This window comes from Vidua chalybeata, chromosome 3, assembly GCF_026979565.1.
Source record: "Vidua chalybeata isolate OUT-0048 chromosome 3, bVidCha1 merged haplotype, whole genome shotgun sequence".
Classification (NCBI taxonomy): Eukaryota; Metazoa; Chordata; class Aves; order Passeriformes; family Viduidae; genus Vidua; species Vidua chalybeata.
In genome coordinates this window covers 6,786,273-6,811,201 of record NC_071532.1, presented here as the reverse complement: position 1 = coordinate 6,811,201, position 24,929 = coordinate 6,786,273, and the positions used below count along the sequence as shown (strand labels likewise).

Below are 24,929 nucleotides of genomic sequence, written 5' to 3'. Positions count from 1 at the left end.
GACAGCATTGGCTGACCCAGATGCACCAGAGGCCGCAGTTTGTCTGGCACAGTGCTGCTTGTCAAGGATCAGGCAAGGCAGGGAGGGAGGACAAGGCAGAAGGCATCTCCTCCGCCAGCCTCAGCCTGCAACACTGACACAGGCAGAGAGAGCCGGGGAAGAGATGTGACATCGTGAACCTGCCCTAGGTGGCTTTCGGCTTGTGCTGTCAGAGGATGTCAAACTCAGACCCTGCATAGGCTGCATCCATTTGGCAGTCTCCTTCCCCTCACTGGAAAATTCCAAAGGACTTTCCATCATAGGAGGTTTCCCTGTTTCTACCAGGGCAAAACCAGGCAATGTCCATGAATCTCCTTCAGATCGCAAAGGCTTCAGCTCAGAAACTGCCCCAAGGAAAGGTTTTCTCCCCCAAGGGCAGGAGGAAGGAGTTGGAACATTTCTTGTATCTTGCTAAATGCCTTCTTTTTCCCTACTGATTGTGACACTAGAAAGGCTGCAGGGACATAAAAGCCATGATCAGGATGGAGAGGAATGTTTCCTTTTCCTGCGCTGCATTTCCAGGGCCCCAAGGTACCACCCAACACTTCACACTGAAGGAATTTTCACTGCACGACCAGAGCACACTCCCAATGAGTGGGCTGTGGGAGAGTCCACTGAGCCCATCAAGGAATTGAAATTAATTGTAAAAACTTTTGGAAAGAATATGTTTTAACCAAGTTTTCCAAATGTCATTCCTGAGTCAAGACTAGAATGTTCATTTTAGGACAGACATCTCCTGTACCTACCTGCATCCTGAGAGTTCTTGTCTTGGCCTCTGCTGTTGGATCTTGTCCTTGAGAAAATGGAGGACAAAAGAACATATGAGGAGGTAGAAAGAGAAGGGATGGAATGGGCGCATCATGAAAGGAGGCAAACCTACTTAGCATGGTCACTCTGGTGAAGGAGGAAATGCAACACATCAACACAACAAAACGCAAAGCTGATTAATTGTTTTTAGGCTTTCGGTTGCTGGAGTCACACAGAGCTGGCCAAGCTTTGGCTGAAACGCAGCAGTCATTCTTCAACTTGCATCACAACTCCCCAGCTCTGCTGCCTCTCCTTGTGGAGCCAAGTGGCTCCAACAGCCTCTCTGAAGCAGCAAGAGCTGCTGAGCTGAGACACGAGTCTGTATGCAGGGCAGCTACTTTTGTACTGCTGCCAAAGCTTGACTTTGCCTGCTCGTGCCTTTCTCTGATGACAGCCTTGTGTTACATGTGGTCAGAGCACTGCTGTCTCCTGAGAATGATCTTACACCTCCTGGCTCTTTCCAGAACAAAATGGCTTTTTCCAACTCGGCTGCTAGGGAAGGATATTCAGATTGCACTTTAAAAGCCCTACTGAAGAGTTTCAATTGGAATGAGACTGCTATGACTCCGTGTTTAGTGTTGCCATTGGGATAAGAATGACAGCTACATTTTCTCACACATATCCAAGCCAATAACTTTCCATCAGATACAGTCCTGTGCCTCTTCTCTAGCACCTTGCCCTCTCTGATTTGAAGCCCAGAACAAATATTAACTATCAATTGATTATACATCTATACCCCAACATTTATTGGGGATCTCATTTCACAGTGGAGGCCCAGGCACAGTGAATTTACACCTGATGATTGCTGAAGCAGCACCTGAATTTGCAGACACGTCTCCAGTAGGCAATATTTGCCCAAGCATATTCTCCTGGTTCCAGAAGTTGACAGTCAAGGATCACAGCATTCAAAGATCTGCAGGATCCAGACCCGTGCAATACAGTTGCCAAGTGACACCACAACCGTTACAGAGGGAAGCAATAGCCAAGTCCAGCAGAGGACCCATCTTGAGGTGCTTTCAAGCCCTGTCTACTCTTCCTCACCAGCACCTCTTCTCTTGGGGCATATAGTGTTTGGTTGGACATTGTAATGGATCATCATGGATGGGCAAAATGGTGAATACACAGAGGTTTGCCTACGTACATCGGACAGCTGACTGTGCAAAAAACCTCATGAGCCGGGAAGAGTGAGGTGAGCAGCGCACTGGAGCAGAAGGCACCTTGGCTTACCTCATCTCCTGGGACTCCTGGAAATCCAGCTGTGGAGAGCTTGGCAGGGACCCTGCAGCACTGTCAACAGGGGGACTTCCTGCCTTGCGTATAGGGGGGATCAAAGGCAGTCCCAATGACCCCTTCTTCATGTCCCCACCGATGGAATACAGCATACTCTGGAAAGAGCAGAACACAGTGCTTGGATCAAGCATCCAGTCTGGCCCCCATTCCTGCCTCAAGACACTTCACCATGCATTTGATTGGGACCTGGCAGGAAAGGTCAGACTTATGGAGCATCTTGGACTAGGAGAGGGAAAGGTGACCTAGGAAAGGGAGGTGGTGAGGGAGAGACCATGTCCCAGATTTGCCACCTCTCCCCTCGTGCTCAGTTTTCTGCAAGTGTGGCTGCATTCCCAGCAGGCATCCACATCCTTCCTATCAGGAGTGCCACTGCCTCCACTGGCCTTTTGGATGGCATGGGAGTGGGTTTAGATCACTATTCTCTCCCTGCCCCTTAAGTGCCTAACCGCCAGTGCTGATCTCCAGCCAATTCCCACAAAGCCATTCTGCAGGATGTCAAAACCTGCTTTTCTCAAGCCCCTCATTTCTTCTGCTGCTGCCCTTCCCTCCTACAGTTCCCCAGCAGCCTTTGAGCCCAGATGCTGCTGAGCTCTGGGGATGCTTGCTGCTCTCCAGCTCCCACACTTCCATCATCTCAGGCTCAGTGGCATTTAGGAAGTTCAGCAGAGCTCCCTGCCCTGCTGCTCTCTGCAAGGTCTCTGCCTGCCCAAGTTCCTCCAGGGCCCCCATGCCATGGCCCGGAAGGGGGGTGGAGGCGGCAGGGGCAGTTGCACACCCTTCCTTCATATCCCATTATTTCTGGCAACGATAAAGAGCTGAATCGGGACTTGTTCAAACTTCACTGAAAGGGTCAGTTTGTGTCAGAGATACTTTGAGCCCTATCTCAGCAAAGCTGTAATCAAGTACCCAAGTTTTTGATTGGACTTTTTTTTCCAAAGCGGTCGTTCATCTGCCTCTTCCTTCAGCTCACCACAAACCCAGAACAAGTGCAGGTCCTGGCCCTGCTGCAAAGGCAATTGTGGGTCTGGGCTCTGGGCTGCTCTCCCCATGGCCACCTCCCACCCCTTCCCTTTGGACAAAGCCATGCCAGAGCACACAGCTGCCCAGAAGCTGATGAAGTCTAGAAATAGCAGCAGAGACAGCTGTACAGAGGGTGTGATTCTCACATCTCAAAAGCTGAGACAACCTGGAACTGACTTTGCTGGACTGACTGTTAGAGCAAACACCTTTTTCCTTCCAAATCAGACACAGCTGACAGAAAACACCACCAAGACCTAGAGATGGTTCACAGATACCCATAGTTTCCTAAATCTAGAAGGATAGTTTCTCCAGCTTGGACAAATGTAGCTGCTCTGACTGCTTGTTGGTGTTTTCTCAGCCATAAGACAGAAGAGGAGCCATGACAGGGCCCAGAAACCATTCAAAGACCTCTCCTGCTATTGATCTACGCTGAGGATGTGAAGTCTGCACTACACATCCATTGCAAAGACAGCCTGAAGCACAGTGTCCAGCTGAGCTTTTCCTCAACTCAGCTGCTTCCCTAGGATCACACCACAGGAAAAGTTCTCCAAGCTCAGCCTCCAGCAAATAAACTGAATATCTACTGCACAGGTCTTAGCTTGATCTCCTTACCTCATAACTTTTTCCTTCTGAACTCTGCTCCTGGTGTTTTCTACTCTCACCATCATAGCCAGTGACATTTTTCTTGTTCTCTTTCTCCATGCTGTACATTTCATTTGTGTTAGAAGAAGTAGAGCTGCCCCGGATGGGAGGCAACGGCTTGGAGGGAAGCAGCGAAGAGGGACGTGGCCGGAAAGACTTGGAAAAAATGAACCTAATCTCGCCTGCAAAGTGGAAGAATTTTCACTGCACCACCAGAGCACACTGCCAGTGAGCGGGCTGTGGGAGAGTCCACTGAGCCCATCAAGGAATTGAAATTAATTTAAAGCAATTTTGAAAAGAATGGGTTTTAACCAAGCTTTCCAAATGTCACCTCTGAGTCAAGATGACAACTGTCACTTTAGGACAGACATCTCCTGTTCCTACCTGCATCCTCAGAGTTCTTGTCTTTGCCTCTGCTGTTGGATCTCGGCCTTGAGAAAATGGAGGACAAAAGAACATATGAGGAGGTAGAAAGAGAAGGGACGGAATGGGCACATCATGAAAGGAGGCAAACCTACTTAGCATGGTCACTCTGGTGAAGGAGGAAATGCAACACATCAACACAACAAAATGCAAAGCTGATTAATTGTCTTTAGGCTTTCTGTTGCTGGAGTCACACAGAGCTGGCCCAGCTCTGGCTGAAACACAGCAGTCATTCTTCAACTTGCATCACAACTCCCCAACTCTGCTGCCTCTCCTTGTGGAGCCAAGTGGCTCCAACAGCCTCTCTGAAGCAGCAAGAGCTGCTGAGCTGAGACACGAGTCTGTATGCAGGGCAGCTACTTTTGTACTGCTGCCGGAGCTTGACTTTGCCAGCTCGTGCTTTACCCTGGTGACAGCCTTGTGTTACATGTGGTCAGAGCACTGTGGTCTCCTTAGACTATTACACCTCCTTGTTTTCTCAAGAAGTAGGATCAGATCAAAAGTCTTTGGGTATGGCATTGTGCTATATCATTACAGGTGGGCAAAATGGTGAATACACAGGGGTCCACCTAAATACATGGGACAGCTGACTGTGCAAAATAACCCCACGAGATGGGAAGAATGACGTGAACAGCACACTGGAGCAGCAGACACCTTGGCTTACCTCATCTCCTGGGACTCCTGGAAATTCAGCTGCGGAGAGCTTGGCAGGGACCCTGCAGCACTGTCAACAGGGGGACTTACTGCCTTGCGTATAGGGGGGATCAAAGGCAGTCCCAATGACCCCTTCTTCATATCCCCACCAATGGAATACAGCAAGGAAGCCTGGAAAGAGCAGAACACTGTGCTCGGATCAAGCATCCAGCCTTGTCCCCATTCTTGCCTCAAGACATTTAGATATGCCCTCAACTGGGACCTGGCAGGAAAAGTCAAACTGATGGTGGTGCTTGGACGGGGATGGGGAATGGAAAGGGAGGTGGAGAGGGAGAGACCATGTCCCAGATTTGCCACCTCTCCCCTCATGCTCAGTTTTCTGCAAGTGTGGCTGCATTCCCAGCAGGCATCCACATGTTGGGAATCAAGATGTTCTGGGCTGCCACTGCCTCCACAGGCCATTTGGATGCCATGGGAGTGGGTTTAGATCACTATTCTCTCCCTGCCCCTTAAGTGCCTAACCGCCAGTGCTGATCTCCAGCCAATTCCCACAAAGCCATTCTGCAGGATGTCAAAACCTGCTTTTCTCAAGCCCCTCATTTCTTCTGCTGCTGTCCTTCCCTCCTACAGTTCCCCAGCAGCCTTTGAGCCCAGATGCTGCTGACCTCTGGGGATGCTTGCTGCTCTCCAGCTCCCACACTTCCATCATCTCAGGCTCAGTGGCATTTAGGAAGTTCAGCAGAGCTCCCTGCCCTGCTGCTCTCTGCAAGGTCTCTGCCTGCCCAAGTTCCTCCAGGGCCCCCATGCCATGGCCCGTAAGGGGGCTGGAGGCAGCGGGGGCAGATGCACACCCTTCCTTCGTATCCCATTATTTCTGGCAGAGCTAAAGAGCTGAATCTGGACCTGTTCAAACTTCAGTGAACTTCATGTTCCTGTCATGGCAAAGGTCTCACAGTTCTGTCTGCAGCACATAAAGTGGGAGTTTGCCACACTGGACTTAGCTTGGTCTCCTTACCTTATGTCCTTTACCCTCTGAACTCACCTCCTGTATTTTTATCCTGTCCTCATCACAGCCGCTGCCATTTTTCCCATTCTCCTGCTCTCTGCTGCATATTTGTCTTGGCATGGTGGAAGGAGAGCTCTTTTGGATGGGAGGCAACGGCTTGGAGGGAAGGAGCATAGAGGGATTTGCAAGCGAAAACCTCCTGGCAAGAGGATAGCCAGTCAGGCCTGCAAAGGGGAGACACAAATTGTAACAGAGGCCGCAATGCAAACCTAAAGCATCTACAGCTCCATATTTCATGGGACACACTTCCTGGAAACTTCTAAATAGCTGCACAGGAAAACATACTCAAGTTGGCAGACACTTGAGGCAGGCCAAGGGAAAGCCCTGAATCACTTCCACAGAGTTACCACAGGAAGAGCCTGGCTCTCTGGGCTGCCCCAGGTCAGCAGGGAGCCCAGAGCCCTGTGCTTTCCAGGAATGGCTCAGCTGCACATGCACCCTCCTGCTCCTCTCCCTGCCTCACAGCTGAGCAGCCCTACAACTCCACGGGGCACTGGGAGCAGCACAGCTCATTGCAGGGGACACATGCAGGGCACAACTGTTCCCTGGGAATGTGCACAGGTTCTCCAGGTGGGCACAAGACCCCTCCTCCCACCAGAGATGGGCCCAGCTCCCACCTCACCTCTGTGTGAGGCTATACCATGCTCACAAGGGAAGAAGCGAGTTAGGTGAACCCCCACCATTATCATCAACACATCTAATGGGTGTGCCACTCAAGGGGAATAATTTTTAAGTACTGGGAAAATTTATTTGGTTTTCTTTTTCATGGAACTAGCTGAGGTTTAATTCCCCTCAACACTGTTGAGTTAGCAAGTCTGGAGGGAAAGGTGGAAGGCTCCAATGATAAGAGGGGAAGAAAGATTCCTTCTTTGAGGCTGGCCTTCTGGAAATCTCCAGGAAAACCCACACAGCTGTGACTGCTAGTTCTGCAAACCACAAAGACCTCTCAGCAAGCAGGCAGGCCTTATTGGTGTTTCTATAGCACCGTAATACCATCCTCAGGGTTGGACCCGATCAGCAAGAAGAGGAAGAATGGGAAATTTATCTGTGGTGAGACCCAACACTGAGGGCAAAGAAAGAAACAGGATTTGCATCTCATGACCCTGTCCAATTTGTGGTCAGCTGTGGCCACAGTCCCTGTCCTGGCTGACAGTATGACCGACTTGGCTACTATCAAAAAGGAGAAAGCAGAGTAAACTAATGAGAGAATGTTGTGATGCCATGGGTGTCCTTGCAGGATCATCTGTAGCTGTCAGCCACCTACTCTGACACAGAGCCAGCACTGGCTGGACCAGTTTTCCCTGAAATCTGGTGGGATTCTTTTCCATTTGGCTTCAGCCTTTCAGCTCCTTTCTATCCTCACCTTTTCCTTCAGTGGTCTTTCCTTTTCCAGTGGAATCCATCTTCAAACCCGTGCTTCTGCCTCGCAGAAGTATCTGGGTTTGAATTTGGGAACACTCTCAGAGTTGACAGCGACAGGAGCTTGGTACCCAGCCTTAGAACAAGGTTGGGTGACTCCAATCGCCAGCGCTCGGCACAGAGAGGCAGAGCCAGACGCGTCTCCTGCCGCTGTGGCTGTGTCAACCACAATGGTCACAATCCCAGCGTGGGCCTGCTCCTTTGTGATGCAATGACCCATGGTTCGCTCATTTCCATGGCTGCAAAACCCCACCCCAAGGCCCTCCCTTTCTATTCCCAAGGGCAGCCAGCCCTAAGCCCAGCCAGGCCAGGCCTGAGGGTTTCACACTGTCTAGGAAGTAGACCCTTTCCAAAGGTACTTTTCAAGGCCTTTATTTCTGTAATTCCCACTCAGTTCTGGGTTGCAGCTTGTTGGTGTGGGATTTGGTTTATTTCTCTTCACATCAAACTAAGTGGTGGGACACAAACAATGGCACCAGGCGGTGGAAGTAAAAGAAGCTCTGCACTCCCTACTAGAGGACCCCAGGATTCAGCTGGCCGAGAGCTGTAGGGAACAAATTGACCATCCAAACATTCCACTTTTGCTCTGCTTCTTTCTTCCAGGGGTTTATTTCCTGCTCTCTTATTGCAGAGACACTCAAATCCAAAATAAACAACGATCTGTTTCAAAACATTTCTGATCATGGCAGTTCTTGACAATTCAAAATTTTCTTAATGGAAATAGCGCAAGCAGGTAATTTTAAAATCCTCTCCAACAGAGAGGATACAACTAATCCTGCTTGATTTGGCAGAACAAAGCCTGAGCCGTGGATTCATGGGTCTGATCCCTTTTTCTGCATCCACCAAATCATTTCAAGTCTCATCTCTCCTATCTATTCAAAGAAGCTTTGCACTGTGCATTAGATGTCCCCATTGTTCAGTGTGCTGATATGATCAGTGTATTTGTAAGGTGTAAATTGGCCATGCAAAGTTCTCCTTTGTTGTGGCAGGGTTTATTCCAGCTTTCTTTCCTGCAGACACATTCAAACCCAGCATTACAAGGCATGCCTCAAAACAATCCTCAATTTGACTGGCCCTGAAAATTCAATAGCATACTCAGAATGTTTCCCTGTCCCCAGGGACAGGCTCCAAGGTCACACCAGGGAGAAAAGAGACCGAGGGGCTTCTCCTGCAGTGAGAGTTCCATGGAGCTTTGTCATTGGGTGAAAGTCAATGCCGGACGAGCCACCAAACTTTCCTCTGCAGCTGGAACTACTCTGTGATAGCTCCTGTTCTTCCCAAGAGAGAACCCGGCACCGTCTTGTAACGCATGTCGTGGGGGGATTTCCCTCCAGCATTTTGGGTCTTTGTTCCAGTGGGGGGACGGTGAGGCCTGACCGTTTGATATCTACAATTTACTGGTGTTTTTTCTTGCTTTTCAGGCATTCTGCTTGATAATAAACTGTTGGGTATTTTTCCACTTTCATCTATTACTATTAATTTCCCATTGCTGGAAGGGGATTGTTGGAACACTTTAGAAGAGATGACTTATTGCAGTGTCCTCTGGTAAGTTGTCTCAAACTGTGTGAGACAGATGGCCTCACATAGGAACATCCCCAAGGCTGCTGAGGGGAAGGCACAGAGGAAGACAAACCCAGTATTTCTGAGGGAAATTCCTCAACACCAAACCAACCTGAGTCATCAAACAGTAGACCGGATGTTTCAAGACATGGGCCAAAGAGGAAACCTTTCTTTGTGTTTGGTCAAGGCCAGGTTATGATCAAGGCAAAGGTGTGTCAGTGCACTTGGCTCCTTCTCTCCTCATTGTGTTCAGCACGCACAGGACCCAGAGGTCCTGCAGAAACCACCACAGCATTCAGTGGGAGCAAACTTGAGTTCAGTCCTCACACAGAGCTGTGGTGTCCAGCACTGCACCTCACGGGAACACAAAGGAACTGTTCCAGTTCTTTTAGGAGCTAAGGAGGTTGGGCCTTCAGATCAGCACCTTCCCAGCTCTTGATTTGCTGCCCTGGATAAGCTGCTGCTTGTGGCAACACTTGTTTCACAGCTGACAGCCCTGCTCTGCTGGCCAGCAGCCATTGCAGGAGCTTGTGCTAGTGACCTTGAACCTTTCAGATCTTCCCAAGGAAAGCTCAGGGCAGAACTCGTCAAAAGAGCATTGCATAGGCGATGCTTTTAACAAGAAATCTTTCCTCTGTGCTCCATGCCTTGCACGGTAAATATTTGAGGAAGCAAGTTTGGGGATTCAGAAATTCCTGAAATCAGCCAGTTTTCAACAGTGGAAAACAATTTTAGGATATGTAATCTCACTTGTATTCATTGTGCAGAAAAAGAGGAGCACTGCTTGTGAGCTGTGTGTCTAACCTATGTGACCTTGCCACCAAGAACTTAAAAAAGAGGGGAGAGATGGAATCAGTAGCAAAAGGATCTGCCTTGTGATTCTCCCACAGGCCTGAGGACATGGCCCACTTCCACTGGGCCATGGCCTTTTACCCTCTACCAAAACACGATGCTTCAGATTGTGGTGGTGAATCCCCCTGGCCTTGTCAGGCCACACGGTGATCTGAGAAATGCTTGTCAGGCCTCGGCCTTGCTGAACAGCAATTAAACCATTTCTGCCACGCTGTCCTTCTCTAAAAATAGAGAATGGGTTGGGATGTTTGGGCTCTGAGCAGAGCCAGCAGCCTGGCCTGGGCACAGGCCATGGTGGGACAGGGGGAACAGGAGCCTTCTGTGACTGACTGTGGCTCTCTGGTTTCCCTCCCCAGGCTGGCAGCACTTCACGCCATGGAAACAGCACCGCTTGGCCTGCCAGTCTGGGAGGGCTGGAGGGCAGCGGGTGCTCATTTGCTGTCAAAAATAAATAATTTGGTTGTTTTCACTGTCATCACTGGAGCGTTTCTTTCATCATCGGAGCGTTTCTTTCATCCTTTTCCAAGCTTTTGGCCTTCCTTCCTCCAGGGTAATCCTTTTGTGTCCTTTCTCAGCCAGAGGTAGCATTTGGCAGGGAGGTAAAGCAACGTGAAAAATACAGCAACAGCTCCTGTTGCAGGCCCCTGGACATGAACGCTGGCCCTTTTCTTTGGGAAACAAAACCCACCCCCCAGTTTCCTGATGTCAGTTTTCAGAAGGCATTTGGCACTCCCCGGGCAACTGGTGCTGGATGTGGTGGCAGGTTGGGTCTGGGACACATCCTGCGCCTTTCAGAATTTCAGGAGGCGCTGCCCACTCGCAGCCACAGGCCCCTGGACACAAATGCTGGCCCTTTTCCGTGTGAAAAAAACCTCATCCCCAGGATGTTGAGGTCAGTTTGGAGGCGGCATTTGGCACTCCGAGGGCAGCCTGAGTTCTTGGTGGTGGCTGCATTGGTCTAGGAGAAATCGTGCGCCGTTCAGAATTTTAGCAGGCAGAAGGCCCCTCGGGGCCAGAGGCCCCTGGGCGTGGCGCAGGCCCCTGGACAGGAGTGCTGGCCCTTTTCCATGGGAAACAAAACTCAGCCCCCAAATTGCCTGATGTCAGTTTGCAGGAGGCATTTGCCACTGCCAGGACAGCCCAAGTTGTAGGTGGTGGCAGGTTGAGTCTGGGAGACATCCTGCGCCATCTGGAAGCTCAGGAGTGCACTTGGCTCCTTCTCTCCCCATTGTGCCCAGCACACACAGGAGCCCAGAGCTCCTGCAGAAACCACCACAGCACTCAGTGGGACCAGACTTGTGTTCAGTCCTCACATAGAGCTGTGGTGTCCAGCATCCACCTCACTGGAATGAAGAGCTGTTCCAGTTCTTTTAGGAGCTAAGGAGGTTGGGCCTTCAGAGCAGCACCTTCCCAGCTCTTGATTTGCTGCCGTGGGGAATCTGCTGCTTGTGGCAACACTTGTTTCACAGCTGACAGCCCTGCTCTGCTGGCCAGCAGCCATTGCAGGAGCTTGTGCTAGTGACCTTGAACCTTTCAGATCTTCCCAAGGAAAGCTCAGGGCAGAAGTTGTCAAAAGAGCATTGCATAGGCGATGCTTTTAACAAGAAATCTTTCCTCTGTGCTCCATGCCTTGCACAGTAAATATTTGAGGAAGCAAATTTGCTGCTCCAGAAATTCTTCAAAACAGTCAGTTAAACCATAACAGGACACGATTTTTGGATGTGACACAATTCTCACTTTAATGCATTGTGCAGGAAAAGAGGAGCACTGCTTGTGAGCTGTGTGTCTAACCTATGTGACCTTGCCACCAAGAATTTAGAAAAGAGGGGAGAGATGGAATCAGTAGCACAAGGATATCAGCCTTGTGATTCTGCCACAGGCCTGAGGACACGGCCCACTTCCACTGGGCCATGACTTTTTCACCTCCATCAAAACTTGATGCTTCAGATTGTGGTGGTGAATCCCCCTGGCCTTGTCAGGCCACACGGTGATCTGAGAAACGCTTGTCAGGCCTCGGCCTTGCTGAACAGCCCCTGGGCTCAGCTCCTCTGGAGCTTTTCAGAAACGCTGAGTGCTCCCAGGAACTTGTGCTGTCTAACGAGCTCCTGGGGATTTCTGTGAACAGCCCTGGAAACCACTTTTGTTGTCTGAATGACCTGACATCCTTCTTCTCCCACTTTCAAAGACAGGCTGCTGACCCAAAGTGCGGCCATGATGGAGCATTTCACGACTGAGGCCCACTCTCTTGTGGCCCATGAACAGCGCTCCAAAAGGAGGCCCTTGGAGCTCTCCTGGACCACAGCGGCTGCCAGCAGCAACCTCCCTCTGAGTGGGGCCTCTCAGAGCCAGCGAGCTCTCAAGTTTGCTGCACTGGCCGGATGACTGATCAACAATGGATCCTGGGCCAATAGCCCCACTCCTGGAGGCTCCAGTTGAACTCCTCTTAAGCTTGAGTGCTGTTAAGCTTTTAGGCCCTATTCCCTTTTATCTTTGTCCTTTCTATCCCCTTCTCAAACACACCTAAACACAGGCACCCACACACACGTACACACACACAGATAGTTCACAGTACATTTCTCGATTGATTGCATTGTTTGTTGCTTTTTTTTCCTTGTTGTGCCTTAAGCAACTAGTAAGTAAGAGTGTGAATGCTGCCATCGAGTTTTGTTGAGCTGTTGCTCAATATTCAATCTGCTTTTTACTGAACTTTGCTGGAGAATTTTTAAGTAATAAGTAATCTCAGACACTTGTTCATACCAAGCCTTGGGAGCAGGAGGTGCAGGGTTGACACCGGAAAGCAGGAGAGTCATTCCAAAATGATGAGTTTAACTGTTTATTTCTATTGATTTCACTGTAATGAGCCAAGCCAAGCTTTTTCTTGGAGGCAGAATGTGTATGGGATGCACTACAGTATTATCCCGTAGCTGTGGTCTGAATGGCACCCCGGCTGGAGTGTAAAAAGATTTGAGGAACCCTTGTCACTTGTTGTTGGCCTCCAAGTCCACTCATCCTTCTGCAAACAAGTTGTAAACAACACAAGTTGAACTGCCGTCCTGGGTAAATATTCCTACAGATGATTTTTCCAAAGCAGTGCATCCTTTCCCACGTCCTCTTCCTACCTATGAAATTGTGACTGAAAACACTCATGAGCCAGATGTGTTTGAGGTTTGCAAAGGTGCAAAGCTTTGGGATTTGGGCCCACTCCTCTTGATTTCTTTGCTCAGGCCTTTTGTGAGCACAGAATACATCTACTTGAAAAACTTTTGACTATATGGGATCTTTCTGGTCCATTGTTCCCCAGACATGTCAATGGGTGGCCCTGTGGTAATGCCAAGTAGCAAAGAGCAGCACAAATGACACAAACAAAACATGGCAAAAGAGGAAGAGGAGAGGCCCAGTGATGAAAGGATGTGGTGAGACACTGGCACATTGAGTGAGCTGCACCCCCATAACCTCTGGGCTAGATAGGTCTGGGTCTCACATTCTCCTCTTGGTTTAGTGAAATTTTATTTCTTTATTTACCTTTATTGAAAATAATAATAATAAAATAATACACTTAAAAAGATGTCATCAAAATTTAAAGATACAATCAAAACACATTTATTCAAAACTACATCTAAAGATCAGAACATATGTACATCTGTAACTATGAAGACTAACGCATAAATCCTATTCTTCAAACACTCTTCAGGCAGGCGGCGGCTTCTTCCTGAGCTTGGAGGAAAGAGAGCTCTTCATGGACAGGATTCAAGGACTTTGTGGGTAAGGGAACTTCAGAAGTGTCCAGAGAAAACTTCTTGGTAGACTGTAGCCAGTCAGATCTGCAAAGTGGAGACACAAAGTTTAACAGAGGCCACAATGGAACCCTAAAGCAGCTTGAGCTACATGTATCATGGGACACACTTCCTGGAAACTTCTAAACAGTTGCACGGGGAAACATGCTCCTGCTGGCAGCCCTTTGAAGCAGAGCACTGGGAAAACCCTGACCTACTTCCACAGAGCTACCACAGGAACAGCCTTGCTTCCCTGCTGACCCAGGAGAGCCCAGAGCCCTGTGCTTTCCAGGAATGGCTCAGCTGCACATGCACCCTCCTGCTCCTCTCCCTGCCTCACAGCTGAGCAGCGCTACAGCTCCACGGGGCACTGGGAGCAGCACAGCTCATTGCAGGGGGCACATGTAGGGCACAACTGTTCCCTGGGAATGTGCACAGGTTCTCCAGGTGGGCACAAGACTCCTCCTCCCACCAGAGATGGGCCCAGCTCCCCCCTTACCTCTGTCTGAGGCTGAGCCATGCTCGGCCTTCACCTTGTCCTCAGTCTGGAGTTGCTTCAGGCCCCCCATGCCACGACTAGGAAGGGCGATGGAACAAGCGGGGGCCGATGCACACCCTTCCTTAGTGTTTTGTCATTTTTGGCACAGCTAAGAAGTCAAATCCGGAGGTGTCCAACACAGCACTTGGTCAGCTTTCTGGACAATATCCTGCCTTCACCAGCCCAAAATGTTGGAGAGGTTTTGCTGCACATGTGGAGGCTTGCTGGCTGCACACTTCATCAGCTTGGTGCCCATCACCTCATAGAGGGCATTGGCAAGCCTGGTGGCCACCGTGCAGACGTTGGCGCTTCGGACAGGCAGCGCCTTGTTCTCCAGGAAGGACCAGAGCACGGGCAGGGCGTAGCGCTGGACGACTTCAGGACTCCTGGCATAAACCCATTCCACAAGCTCTGCCGGGAGAGAGACACAGCTTCTGAGCCACCAACCTCAATGCAGACAAGGATCTCCCTCTAGTTTTGCTTCTTGGAAGCCTCTCTGGCTCAGATCACTGAAATAGCACACAGAGCCCCCTGATCCAGAAAGAGGCAAAGCAGCTGATCATCCTTGAAACAGAATCACCAACCCCTCAGGACTAATTTCTCCAAGCAGAGCCTTGTCCCTGTGGCAGACTTCGTACCATTACTAAATCATTTCACAATCTCTTTCTGCATGAACAATGACTGAAATGTCAAATTGCCTTTTATTTCCATTAGCAAGTTGTCTAAACCCACACTGAAAGTTTGGAGATGTACCCTAGAGAGGCAGTTGAGAGATTTCTAACAAAAGGGATATTTCCATGTTTGTAAATTTGATGTCAAGTGCCAAAAGTCTAATCTGACTCTTGCCTTTGCTGAGTGGCATACAGCAAAGGGCAGTATAAGAACACACTTCAAAACTCCAGCCCGCCAGGGATGGCTGTTGCTCAACAGCTGGATTAGAAACATCAGTGACTTGCCGGTGTCTTTGCCAGAATGCTTTTGTGTCTTCCAACACGGAGCTGTTTCAAACCTCAGCGTGTCTTAGATAATTTCCCAGACCCCATTGCCTTGGCATTTGGGCATGTCACATTTTAGTGGCATTTCCCCTCCCAATGTTAATGGCATTTTTTCTTATAATGTCCACTGAAATAGGGGCATTGAGGGAGAAAAATGCTACACAGGGGACTGAAATTTGACCAAAACACAAGTGTTTTCTCACATTTTCTCTGAAATTAGCTCTTTGCTCATTCTCTGAACTATATCAAAGACAGACAAAAATTTACTACCAACAGGCTCCTTGCATGTCATCAACATTGAAACAGCTCCTGAAAGTACCCAAAACCAATTCTGCTAAGCAAGAAAAGGGTTACAGTAACCCTTTTAAAATGGAAGGTCATTTGACATTAAATGTAATTAAAGGCATTGGTGACTATTGAAGGTGAGGAAGAGCTGTCTGTTCCTACTAAATCTCCGAGAGAACATTTGCTTCTTCTAAAGTAGTCCTAGTTTATGGTTAATTCCTTTATTTGAAAAGGAGATCAAAATAGCTGCAAAACTAAATTCCCTATTGCTGGATATCTACTTTATTCGAATGCACTAAATCCATGCCTCTGAGATGTGTATTGAGTTTTGACCTAAGCTGTGACCCCCAGGCTCTGCACGGTTCAGCCTCAAAACTTTCCAAGCGAAAAGCAAGAGTTCTGTGAGGACAAAACAAACTGATTGCCCGAAACAGCCTTTGCCACCATTTTCCCTAAAGGATCACAGATGTCCCTGTGGCTCCAAGAGAGGAGCCAGCTGCGGTATTTTTAGCCCTCCTGCTCCTGGAGGTGGGTTCTGAGATGCCCCTGCGAGAGCTCAGCCCCGAGGCTGAGCGCTGCCCCCATCTGAGGTGCTGCACAGCTCTGCAGCAGCCAGGGGAAACCTGCCAAATACACCTGCCCTGGCTATTGGGCAGGAGGGACAAGCTCAGCACGTCCCGATTCGGAGGAGCTACTCTACTGTCTATTCCCAGGCATTCCCTGTAAATACTCCCTGGGAAGACCTCTTGGCTTAGAAGGGGAGGCCATACCTGTGATACGCTCTGTGACATCCAGCAGAGCTTGGCCACTCAGTTGACTCCATTGGTGGCTGAACTCTTTCATCAGTGATACTTTATCTACAAGTGAAACACATGTTTCTGCTCACTTTTCTGAGGTCACAGGAGGAAGGACAGTGAGGAGGGAAAGAACAGGGGCAACCCTCCTTTATAAAAATGAAAATGTCTGTTAATTTCTGAATCCTTTTCATCTTTCCTTCCAGCCTATTTGACAAGGTTTTACATTCCAAAAGCAAAGCTCGGCCTGCTGTACCAGGAGCTTTGTTAAAACATTTCACATCAGGGACCTCAAGAGTTCAGTCACATGTAAGCAGTGAAAAGGTCTTGCATCCCAGAGCAAAAAGGAAGAAGCCCAGACTTGGGACACAGAAAGGCACTGAATCAGGCAGTTCCTGAGTTCACAGAGCAGCTGAGGTGGAGAAAGTGGGAACTGCCCTTGGACACCTGCCTCTTCAACACGCCATTTTATAGGCATTTTCCTAGCTGACATAAATCTGTGTGGCAAAGGAATTTAGAGCAGCCCCTGCCCATGTAGTTATTTGCTAGAGCATCTTGCCCCATGCAAAACAACATGTGGAACAAGGCACCACTGACAGCTGGATTTGACCTGTTAGACTTGGTGAATCTTAATTTCCCCTTTCAAAGAGAAGACAAAGAAGAAAGATGGAAAACAGGCAGGTAATGCTTATAATGTAGAGCTTTCCAGGCAGCTGCTCTGCAGAAACTCTGATGGACCAGTGCACCCTTCATGCCAACAGCAAAGTTGTTCATTTGGGAAATCAAATGGGGCCCAAGCAAACTCCAAAACCCTTTGCCTCTGAATTCTAGCAAAGCTGTAGTCTGGGAGCTGCTCTTCAGACAAGCAGCACAGAGCCATGGCTCCTGGGACTTTTGGGAAATGCTGATCACATTCAAGCCTGTTGGGGGACTGGTGCATAAAGACTGCACCTCCACAGCTTCTGGTGGGTGTCAGCTGGAGCATTCCACAGGCAACAGCAGCTATCAAGGCACTCAGCGTTCTCTTGTGTCGGAGAGACAGAGACACAGCTGAGGAGAGTGCCAAGGGCTCAGCCTCACCTAAATGAGCAATGGATCCTTCCAGTGCTTTCACAGCTGCAGCATGAACCCCGGGATCCTTTGAGTTCAGGTTCTTTGTTATTCCTTCCACCAAACGGATGATCACTGGGTTCAGGGCATCTTCCAGGAGGCCTATGATTTCTGCCAGCACGTCCAGCGCCTTCTGCTTCACTTTCTTGTGGCTGTCAGATATTCTCAGGACAAAATAATCAAAAATCTGTGAAGAGAACATGAAAGCTGGATTAAAATGTCCTTGTTTGAAGAGTGGAAGTAGCACTCAGTGTGTAAGAGATGAAAGGGATCCTTTCTCTCAGGTCAGCACTTGCTTGCACAATTCCACTGTTTTCCTGTGGGCCACTCACTGGAATGGTTGCACAACCTCATGCTGCTTGAAAGATTACTTCTGTTTTTAAGAGGTTTGGATGGGGACCGAATAGTTGCTATGGTATTTCTCTCAGTCTAAAAATCATTAAATCAATTCCATTTATTACTGCAAAAGGCTACCTTTGCTTTACAAGTATGGAAGCAGATATTTACAATGCCCGTTTTTCTATACAGTTGCCTCAAGTACTGAGGGCAATTATGATTTTGCCAACACTATGGCTGCAGGAGATCTAAGTGTTATTTTGTTTGTCTCAGAACCTGTGTCTGGAGAAGTGCAGGGCTCTGATCAACTCTTCCAGGATCCAGACCATTTCTCTAACTAACAGGTGGACTTCTGAAATGTAATGTGCTGTACAGCTCTCATTAGAGCAGGTTCAGTCCCTGACAGCCACATCATCAGGCACCTTTTTCTGGAAAAAGGGAAAAAGCAGCTACTGGGAGGAGAAGGCAGAGATCTGTCCTTAGCTGTTTTCCTCCCTTTCTTTCCAAAGAGAAAAAAAGGCTCCCCAAGAAGGGTGAGCACTGTCTTTACTAAGAGGAATAGGGACGAGGATGGAAATCAGTAGCCAGAGTTGTGCCTGTGCAAGACAAGATGGAGTTGACAGAAGTATTCTTTAAAACCCCCTGGGTTTAAACCAACCCAGCCTGATACTTCTGTTCCCCTTGCAAACGTATTTTTAATCTGAATAAGGATTGCCACGCTTTCAGTTCCTGGATTCCCTTCACTTAACCCAACTGGGAGTAGGAGACAGAAGCAGTTACACCAGCAGAAAATTCTGTCATCATCTGATGAACAGCATCAATAGGCACGTGCCAGAAAAATACAGCTGGACTTTGGAAATAACTTGTCCTGAAGCCTGGACCTGAATTAAATTTGTCTGGGTAAGAGGGACCAGCCTGTCCCAAACAGCCAGGATGTAGTGCCAAGACACACTGAATTGCCTTTACTTCTACAGGCTTAGGAAAGGAGCTAAAAGAATGAACAATGAAAATACCATACGTACTTCGACAATGTTAGTGGAGATGAGCTGGGGGCTGTTTTTGCACAGGTCTAGGAGGAGTGCCACTCCTTCCATCCGTGTCTGAAACCCCTTGGCTTGCAGGAGATTGTAAAGCTTCTGGAGCGGCTCCATTTCTTCCACAGCTGGAAGTAACGTGACCTGGGCTTTTGCACGGTGTAGGAGGCGTCCATCAGAGGTAGACTTCACCCTGGAAAACAAAACCAAACTAGAACCTATTGGTGATAATACCTTCCATTAATTGTGAGCAAAATATCTTGAGGAGCTTTCCTATGATGTGATTTCAAGCTAGAAAATCACGAGGCTCTGAAGAACAACGTGGACCTTGTGACAATCATTATGGGAGACAATCTGCAAGTAACATTGTTCCAGTGCTCCCTCGGGAAAACCAAGGATGAGATGCATCTGATCTATCTTCAGGTGGCTTCCAAGGCACACTGGTCACATTGCTTTGTGGGGAAAGGGAGACGCTACTTCCAAGTTTAAATGCCTCCTCATATGGGACGTGTGTGTCTTATAATAAGGAGACTCATCACTCTGGAGAAGTGTCTCTATGACCAGGCATGACAATCTGGAAAAGTAGCTCAGATGCATCTGAACAGATGAACAGGGGCATATCTGAAGGATCCAGAAAATCAGTAACAGAGAGAAAAACAGAAGCCAGACATCCCAGAAGTATGCCCACGTTTCATTTGCTTCCCTAGAGACTAGATCCACAGCTTAACAAAGCCACTGGGAACAATTCTCCTGGATCAACCTGTCTCTTCCATGAGCACAGGAGGATGCTAGCCGTGCTACTGAGGCACGTGGTCACTTTCCTGACACCACTGAGCGTGCCAGAGCTAAAAAACTGCCCCTCTGTTATAAGAGGAGCAAGTAGCTCTGCCATGGGCATGAAGAGACAGCAAGGACCAAATTCCTGTCTTAAATGCTGATTGCAGCACAGGAGGAAATCAACCAAACATGCTGTCCATCAAGCAACCTATATGAAGGACAGGAATATCAGGACAAAAAGTCCACGTTGAGACACCTGTTGACCAAAGTTGCTCAGGAATTGCCTTGCTACTTACTACTCAAACTTGGTACTGTTTGAGGGTAAGAAAACCATGATTCAGCCAGGCCAAACCACATGGATGAGAACTGCATCTTTGTGGAATGGCATCTTGCTTCTAGACTGGGACTTCTCATCAAAACACCCATCTGGAAAAGACTCCACTCAGATGGAAAAAACCCTGGTTGAATTTACTTCTCCCAAGTCAGGCAGCAGAAACTTGTCCCTCTCTCCTGGCCTCCACAACCCTGCCCTTGCCACTGCACTGGATTGTCTGAGCTGCAACCAATGGGTGCCTTTTTGTCTCTCCATTTTTGTGGAAAGCCCTGCAGAGAAGTTGTGTTCAGCATAATGCAGAAGTAAACATTTTTTATCCTAGAGCATTTGTAGGGAAAGGAAACAATGTCTGGCAATGGTCATCTCTGTCAGAAAGTTTTTCCTGAGGAAGAGGCATGTAAAGCTTGTCATGTGCTTGGTCACATCTAAGAAAAGTGCTCAGTACCGTTTGCTAGAAGGCAATGTGGCCTGGGGCTTCTTTGAGCCATCGTTCCTCTTCTCCACCGGCTCCTTGACAGGTGGGCATTCGCCCTTCTGGTTTTCCATTGCCTACCAAAGACATGGAGAAACCCCATCAATCTTTAGAATATAAGATAGGATATTGCCTGTTTCAAGCACCAGTTAGAACCAGGATCACTGCTATCAAAGCTTAGGGAAACATTTCCTAACTTACAGAAGGAAACAGAGCAGAGATTCAGTGATGCCAACTCTTTGTTTCCTATAGTGCAAGGCAGGTTATGGGTGCTACCATACAGAGCAGCAGTCTAAAAGCCCAAGTTCATTAATCTTGAGCATAAATGGGAATAATGCAAACTGGTAGGCAACGAGTGCTCTAAAGGAAGCAGCAAAAAAAATTGGACTCTTCGGGGGACAGCCCATTGTGCTGGAAGTTGATTTGGTTCAACACTGACTCTCCCTGCTCCTGCACAAAGGCACACTCCCTTCTATATTTTCAATGAAAGAAGTAAAATCCCCCCTCCAAACAAACAAAGGATTTTTTGGTGGATGCTGCTGGATTCACCAAGCTTCTTCCAGCTCCACAGGGCTTGAGTGCAGGGCAGTATTCCCAAAAGACAGCTAGTAATTGTAGTAACTAGGCTTGACTTGTACATCTGTAGTATATTTGGAAATTTTCTTGGTACTACTACTTCTGGTGTCTTTTGCAAAGACACTGTTATCTTCAGTCTCTGTAATCTTCTATTCTCACTTAGTTGCTTTACTGGGGGCAGAGCAGGGAGAGTGTGGTGGAGGCCTTACTCTTAAATGTAGACCCATTTTCTCCTCTTTGCCTTTCTTCTTTGTTACTGATATTCAAAATCTTCCAAGCCCCACTTTTTCCCTAATAATATCAGTTCCTTTGTGGCCTGCAGATGAACAGGCTGAGGATTAACAGCTCATGCCCAGGTGCAAAATAATTCAGCAGAAGAAGAAGAAGGAGATAAAGACAGATTGGGTATGTTTGATCTCATATTAGCAGTGGCAATACTTGCAGAAAGGAGACATTTCTCCTGCCTAGCACTTACTTTCTTCTTAATTCTTGTCAGGATATCTTCCAGGTCACGGGTGGAAAGAGATCGTTCCAAAAGCATTTTCAATTCTTGGTGACTCAGCAACATCTTCACCATCTCCTGTCCATAATGCCTAAGGAAGGATGGAAGGAAGGACGGGAGAAAGGAAGGGAGGAAGGGAGGGAGGGTGGAAGGCAGGAAGGAAGGCAGGTAGGAAGGAAACAAAAGAAAAGTGAACAAAGGAGGAGTGTTAACAGAAGAGGCTGATACCTTAAACTCATCAGGTGCAATGCTTGCATGAGAAGGCATTACCTACTCAGCAAAGAGGGAGATTTCCCTCCACTTGACACTGCACAGTGTTGTCAGCTGAACACAAGAGACAAGAGGAGAATGTGGGGCCAGAGAAAAATGCCATTTCACTCTGAAACTGTTCTGGGGTTCCCAGAGAACAAGCAAAACACATCTGCTTGTTGTCAGAGCCATTAGCAGTGTCTTGCTGCCATTGCACAATAATTTGCCTTTCTTTAGCTTGCAGGGAAGGCAGGACAAAGCAGCTCATGCATCCTAGATTCTGTACTATCCTAGACTATTCTGTACAACTAGCTGCACAGGGGCAGCTAGTTGCTCTGGTGTTTGGCAGCAAGGGAATTTCATCATCAAGTAAGGGGATTTGGCGCATTTGGCCACTAGGAAGCACAGTTTTCTTCAAGAAAATTTGCAGGGCACTGAGCCACAGATAACAGCATTGCAGAAATATGTAGAAGGGGTTTAGAAAGACTGAATCCACTGGCTAACAACCCCAGAAATATTTCTAGGAAAGTCTTAATGAGAAACAGATGTTTGGGATCCTTCTGGGATGAATATTAGCCAACACTTTGGCTTTGTGTTGTGCACCTAAGGCCAAACAAAACTGTTTGACTGGCTAATCGGAGCTCTTTTGACCTCAGTAAAGAATCCTTCAAGACACAGGAAGTTGGCAATGCACCTTTTTGCTGGCCAACAGCAGGTTACCCACTCCAGTCATTTCCCCAGGCAACCCAGAGCAGTGGTCACAGCACCAAGGCTGACTGAGCTCAAGAAGCGTTTGGACAATGCTCCCAGGCACGTGGAGTGACTCTTGGGGTGCCCTGCACATGGCCAGGAGCTGGACTGGATGACCCTGACAGGTCCCTTCCAACTCAGCATATTCACTGAGTCTATGCCCCTTAGCCACACAGTGAGGTCACTTCTTATTTCCTTTAGTTTCCACTCATTTGTGGTTTTACCTTTCTAGCCAGACAGGAAAGGGTTTTCCTGTTTTAGGAGCTGAAATGAAGATCATTACCTTGTGTCCTGGTGACAGTCCTGAGCAAGCATCCCTGCCACGTGTGCCAGCCTCTCAGCCCTGGGTGTGTCTGCGAGCTTTGTGACTCCAATTCTCTCCATCAAGGACAGGAGGAGTTTGGCCGCACACTTCCGCACCTGGGCGTGGTGGCTCCTGGGAAGAGGAGAGCAAACCCTGGGGCACAGGGAGAAGGAGCAACAGCAGCACAGGCCTTGGCCAGAGCCTGCTCCCTGTCCTTGCTGGGGGAAGGAGGCCTGGGTTCTCCCTGCAGCTTCAGACACCTGTAGAAGGTTCTGTCCTCAGATAAACACAAAGCTAGCATTGTACAGCAGGACTGCCTGCAAGGAAGAGGGAGGAATTCAGTCTCCCTGCACCATCTGATACTCAATTTCTTCCACACTATTTTCTCTGAGAAAGATTAAAGGAATGGATCACATATGAATTATTTAGAAATCAAGGACAATTCATGTGGACCCATCAGAGGGCACCCACTACACAGAGCTGCAGCAGGATTGAGCCTCTTTCCACCCATTTCTCCCCAAATCTGCAGACCTTTGGAAAAAAAACAAATGCAGGGAAAAGACGCTGTAGGCTGTGAAGTTGCAGAATATCCAGCCATGCAGCCTCTTTCTTCTGTGAGGCTTGGCAACAGATAAATCTGAGTGTTTCACTCTATTGCCCAGCTGAGGAAAGGGTGGCAGGCATTTTAGCCAGGTTGTCCTGTTCTAGAGAGTGCTTCTTGGGAACTCTCAGGCCCAGCACCAACACTTAAGGCAGCATTTGCTTCAGCTGTCCCATGGCACTCAGCCTGTTAAGGTGCAATTCATCATCTCAAGGCTAACATGAAACATCAGTTTGAATAGAAAGTAGAGCTCTAGGGCCAGGACAGTCGTACAAGACTCCTTTTGGCAGGAGCTGGGCCTGCTGTGCAGGCTGTGCCACACCCAGCACATTCTCCCCCATGTGCTCCACGCACCAGCAAGTACCCTCCTTATTTCTCAGCTGAATGGCATCATGAGGAGACATGGTTTTTCCCAGGGCCTCTGTGGTTAGCGCTGTGAAATATCCAACAGCGCTGACAGCTGCAATTGCAATTGTCCCTCTTCCCACAAAAGCACAAGGATCTATCCTTGGCATTTGCAGGCACTTTCACTTCCCCACGGTTCACCACGTCTAGGAACATCTGACAGACTGGGGGAATTCCAGGAAGCTGCAGGAAGCCAAGTCAGAGGAGCTTTAGTTTGGATATTGGGAAAAGGCTTTTCACCCAGAGGGTGCTTGGGCACTGGAAAAGGCTCCCAGGGCAGTGGTCACAGCACCAATCCTGGCAGAGCTAAAGAAGCATTTGGACAAGAATCTCAGGCACACGGTGTGACCCTTGGGCTGTTCTGTGCAAAGCCAAGAGCTGGACTTGGTGATCCTGAAGGGCCCTTTCCAACTCCCCATATTCTTCAGTTCTGTGATTCTGAGAACTAATAGGCCGCAGGAGGGCAGAATTAGGTGACAAGAGGAAAGAAATGAAGTTGATGGGAGAATCAAGTCACTGAGATCACAGAAGATGCAGGATACAGGACCCTTCCCTCCCACCATTCCATTCTTTCCCTCATCCCTTCCCCCAGCCACACACTAGAAGGTGAAGAATATCACTAAAAGAGGAAGAACCTACTTGACTCCCCTGTCGATGAGAGCAGTCATTGCTCGTGCAGGAGTCACATTCTCCACCATGATCCCCAGGGTCTGCCTGGCTGCTTTCTGAACAAACTCTGGGGAGTTCCACACCATCTGGAGAAGGACTGGAGCAACCTGATCCACCTCAGAGTCCATGTCCTCTTCAAGGTTGCAAAGAACTCTCCCAGAGTGACGATTGCAGAGTAGGACACCTTGGAAACGGGGTTGGTCACCTGGGAAGTCATGAGGGGAAACGTAAGAATCACCTTGAAAAGAAATCAGTTACCTTCAACAGAAGTCCCAGGAAATGACAACACATCCCACTGTGTCCAGAGGAACATAAAAGCACAATAAGAGCACAAGCACAGAAAGCGCATACTCTGGCACAAATTTCTGGCCTCAGCCTGCTTACTGCAGGCCTAAGAAAAAAATTCCCTAAAGTGTTCTCCTTAATCCTTCTAAAATGTCCACTGCTTTGATTTTAGGCCCTTTTACTAGAAAATTAAAACAAGGGCTGCTTTCAAATCATAAAGGCACAAGTCATCAAGGTAAAAGAGTCAGGTGCTCCTGTTCCAGAAAGCAACGCCCGCAGTTGAAGCACTCAGCCAGGAAACAGAAAGCACAGCCTCAGGTCTACAGACTAATTGCTGTGTTGAATTACAGCTTGGGCAGAGATTGGGA

The 24,929-nt window shown here is 48.4% G+C and overlaps 1 protein-coding gene and 1 long non-coding RNA gene across 6 annotated transcripts in view; one reads left to right on the top strand and one right to left on the bottom strand.

Moving 5' to 3' along the window:
• The window catches only part of LOC128785187 (TOG array regulator of axonemal microtubules protein 2-like), an 82,349-nt gene that overhangs the window by 19,282 nt on the left and 38,138 nt on the right, over positions 1–24,929 (bottom strand). For 3 of the 4 annotated variants that reach the window (XM_053937477.1, XM_053937478.1, XM_053937480.1), the window contains 3 exons: positions 3,769–3,980; positions 2,074–2,231; positions 786–832 (listed from right to left, as the gene is read on the bottom strand). In XM_053937477.1, coding sequence (XP_053793452.1) covers positions 786–832; positions 2,074–2,231; positions 3,769–3,980 — 417 coding nt within the window. Of the gene's footprint in view, positions 1–785; positions 833–2,073; positions 2,232–3,768; positions 3,981–4,182; positions 4,230–4,885; positions 5,047–5,917; positions 6,106–7,304; positions 7,503–24,929 lie in introns of those variants that run through there. The other variant, XM_053937479.1, reaches the window with a different exon arrangement.
• On the top strand, positions 7,641–12,238 carry LOC128785190 (uncharacterized). 2 transcript variants are annotated; one of them, XR_008429794.1, is made up of 3 exons: positions 7,641–7,715; positions 8,782–8,905; positions 11,958–12,238. It is a non-coding gene; the product is annotated as an uncharacterized LOC128785190 (long non-coding RNA). The 2 variants fall into 2 exon arrangements; XR_008429795.1 differs by lacking the exons at positions 8,782–8,905; positions 11,958–12,238 and adding an exon at positions 7,964–8,033 and having other exon boundaries at positions 7,642–7,715.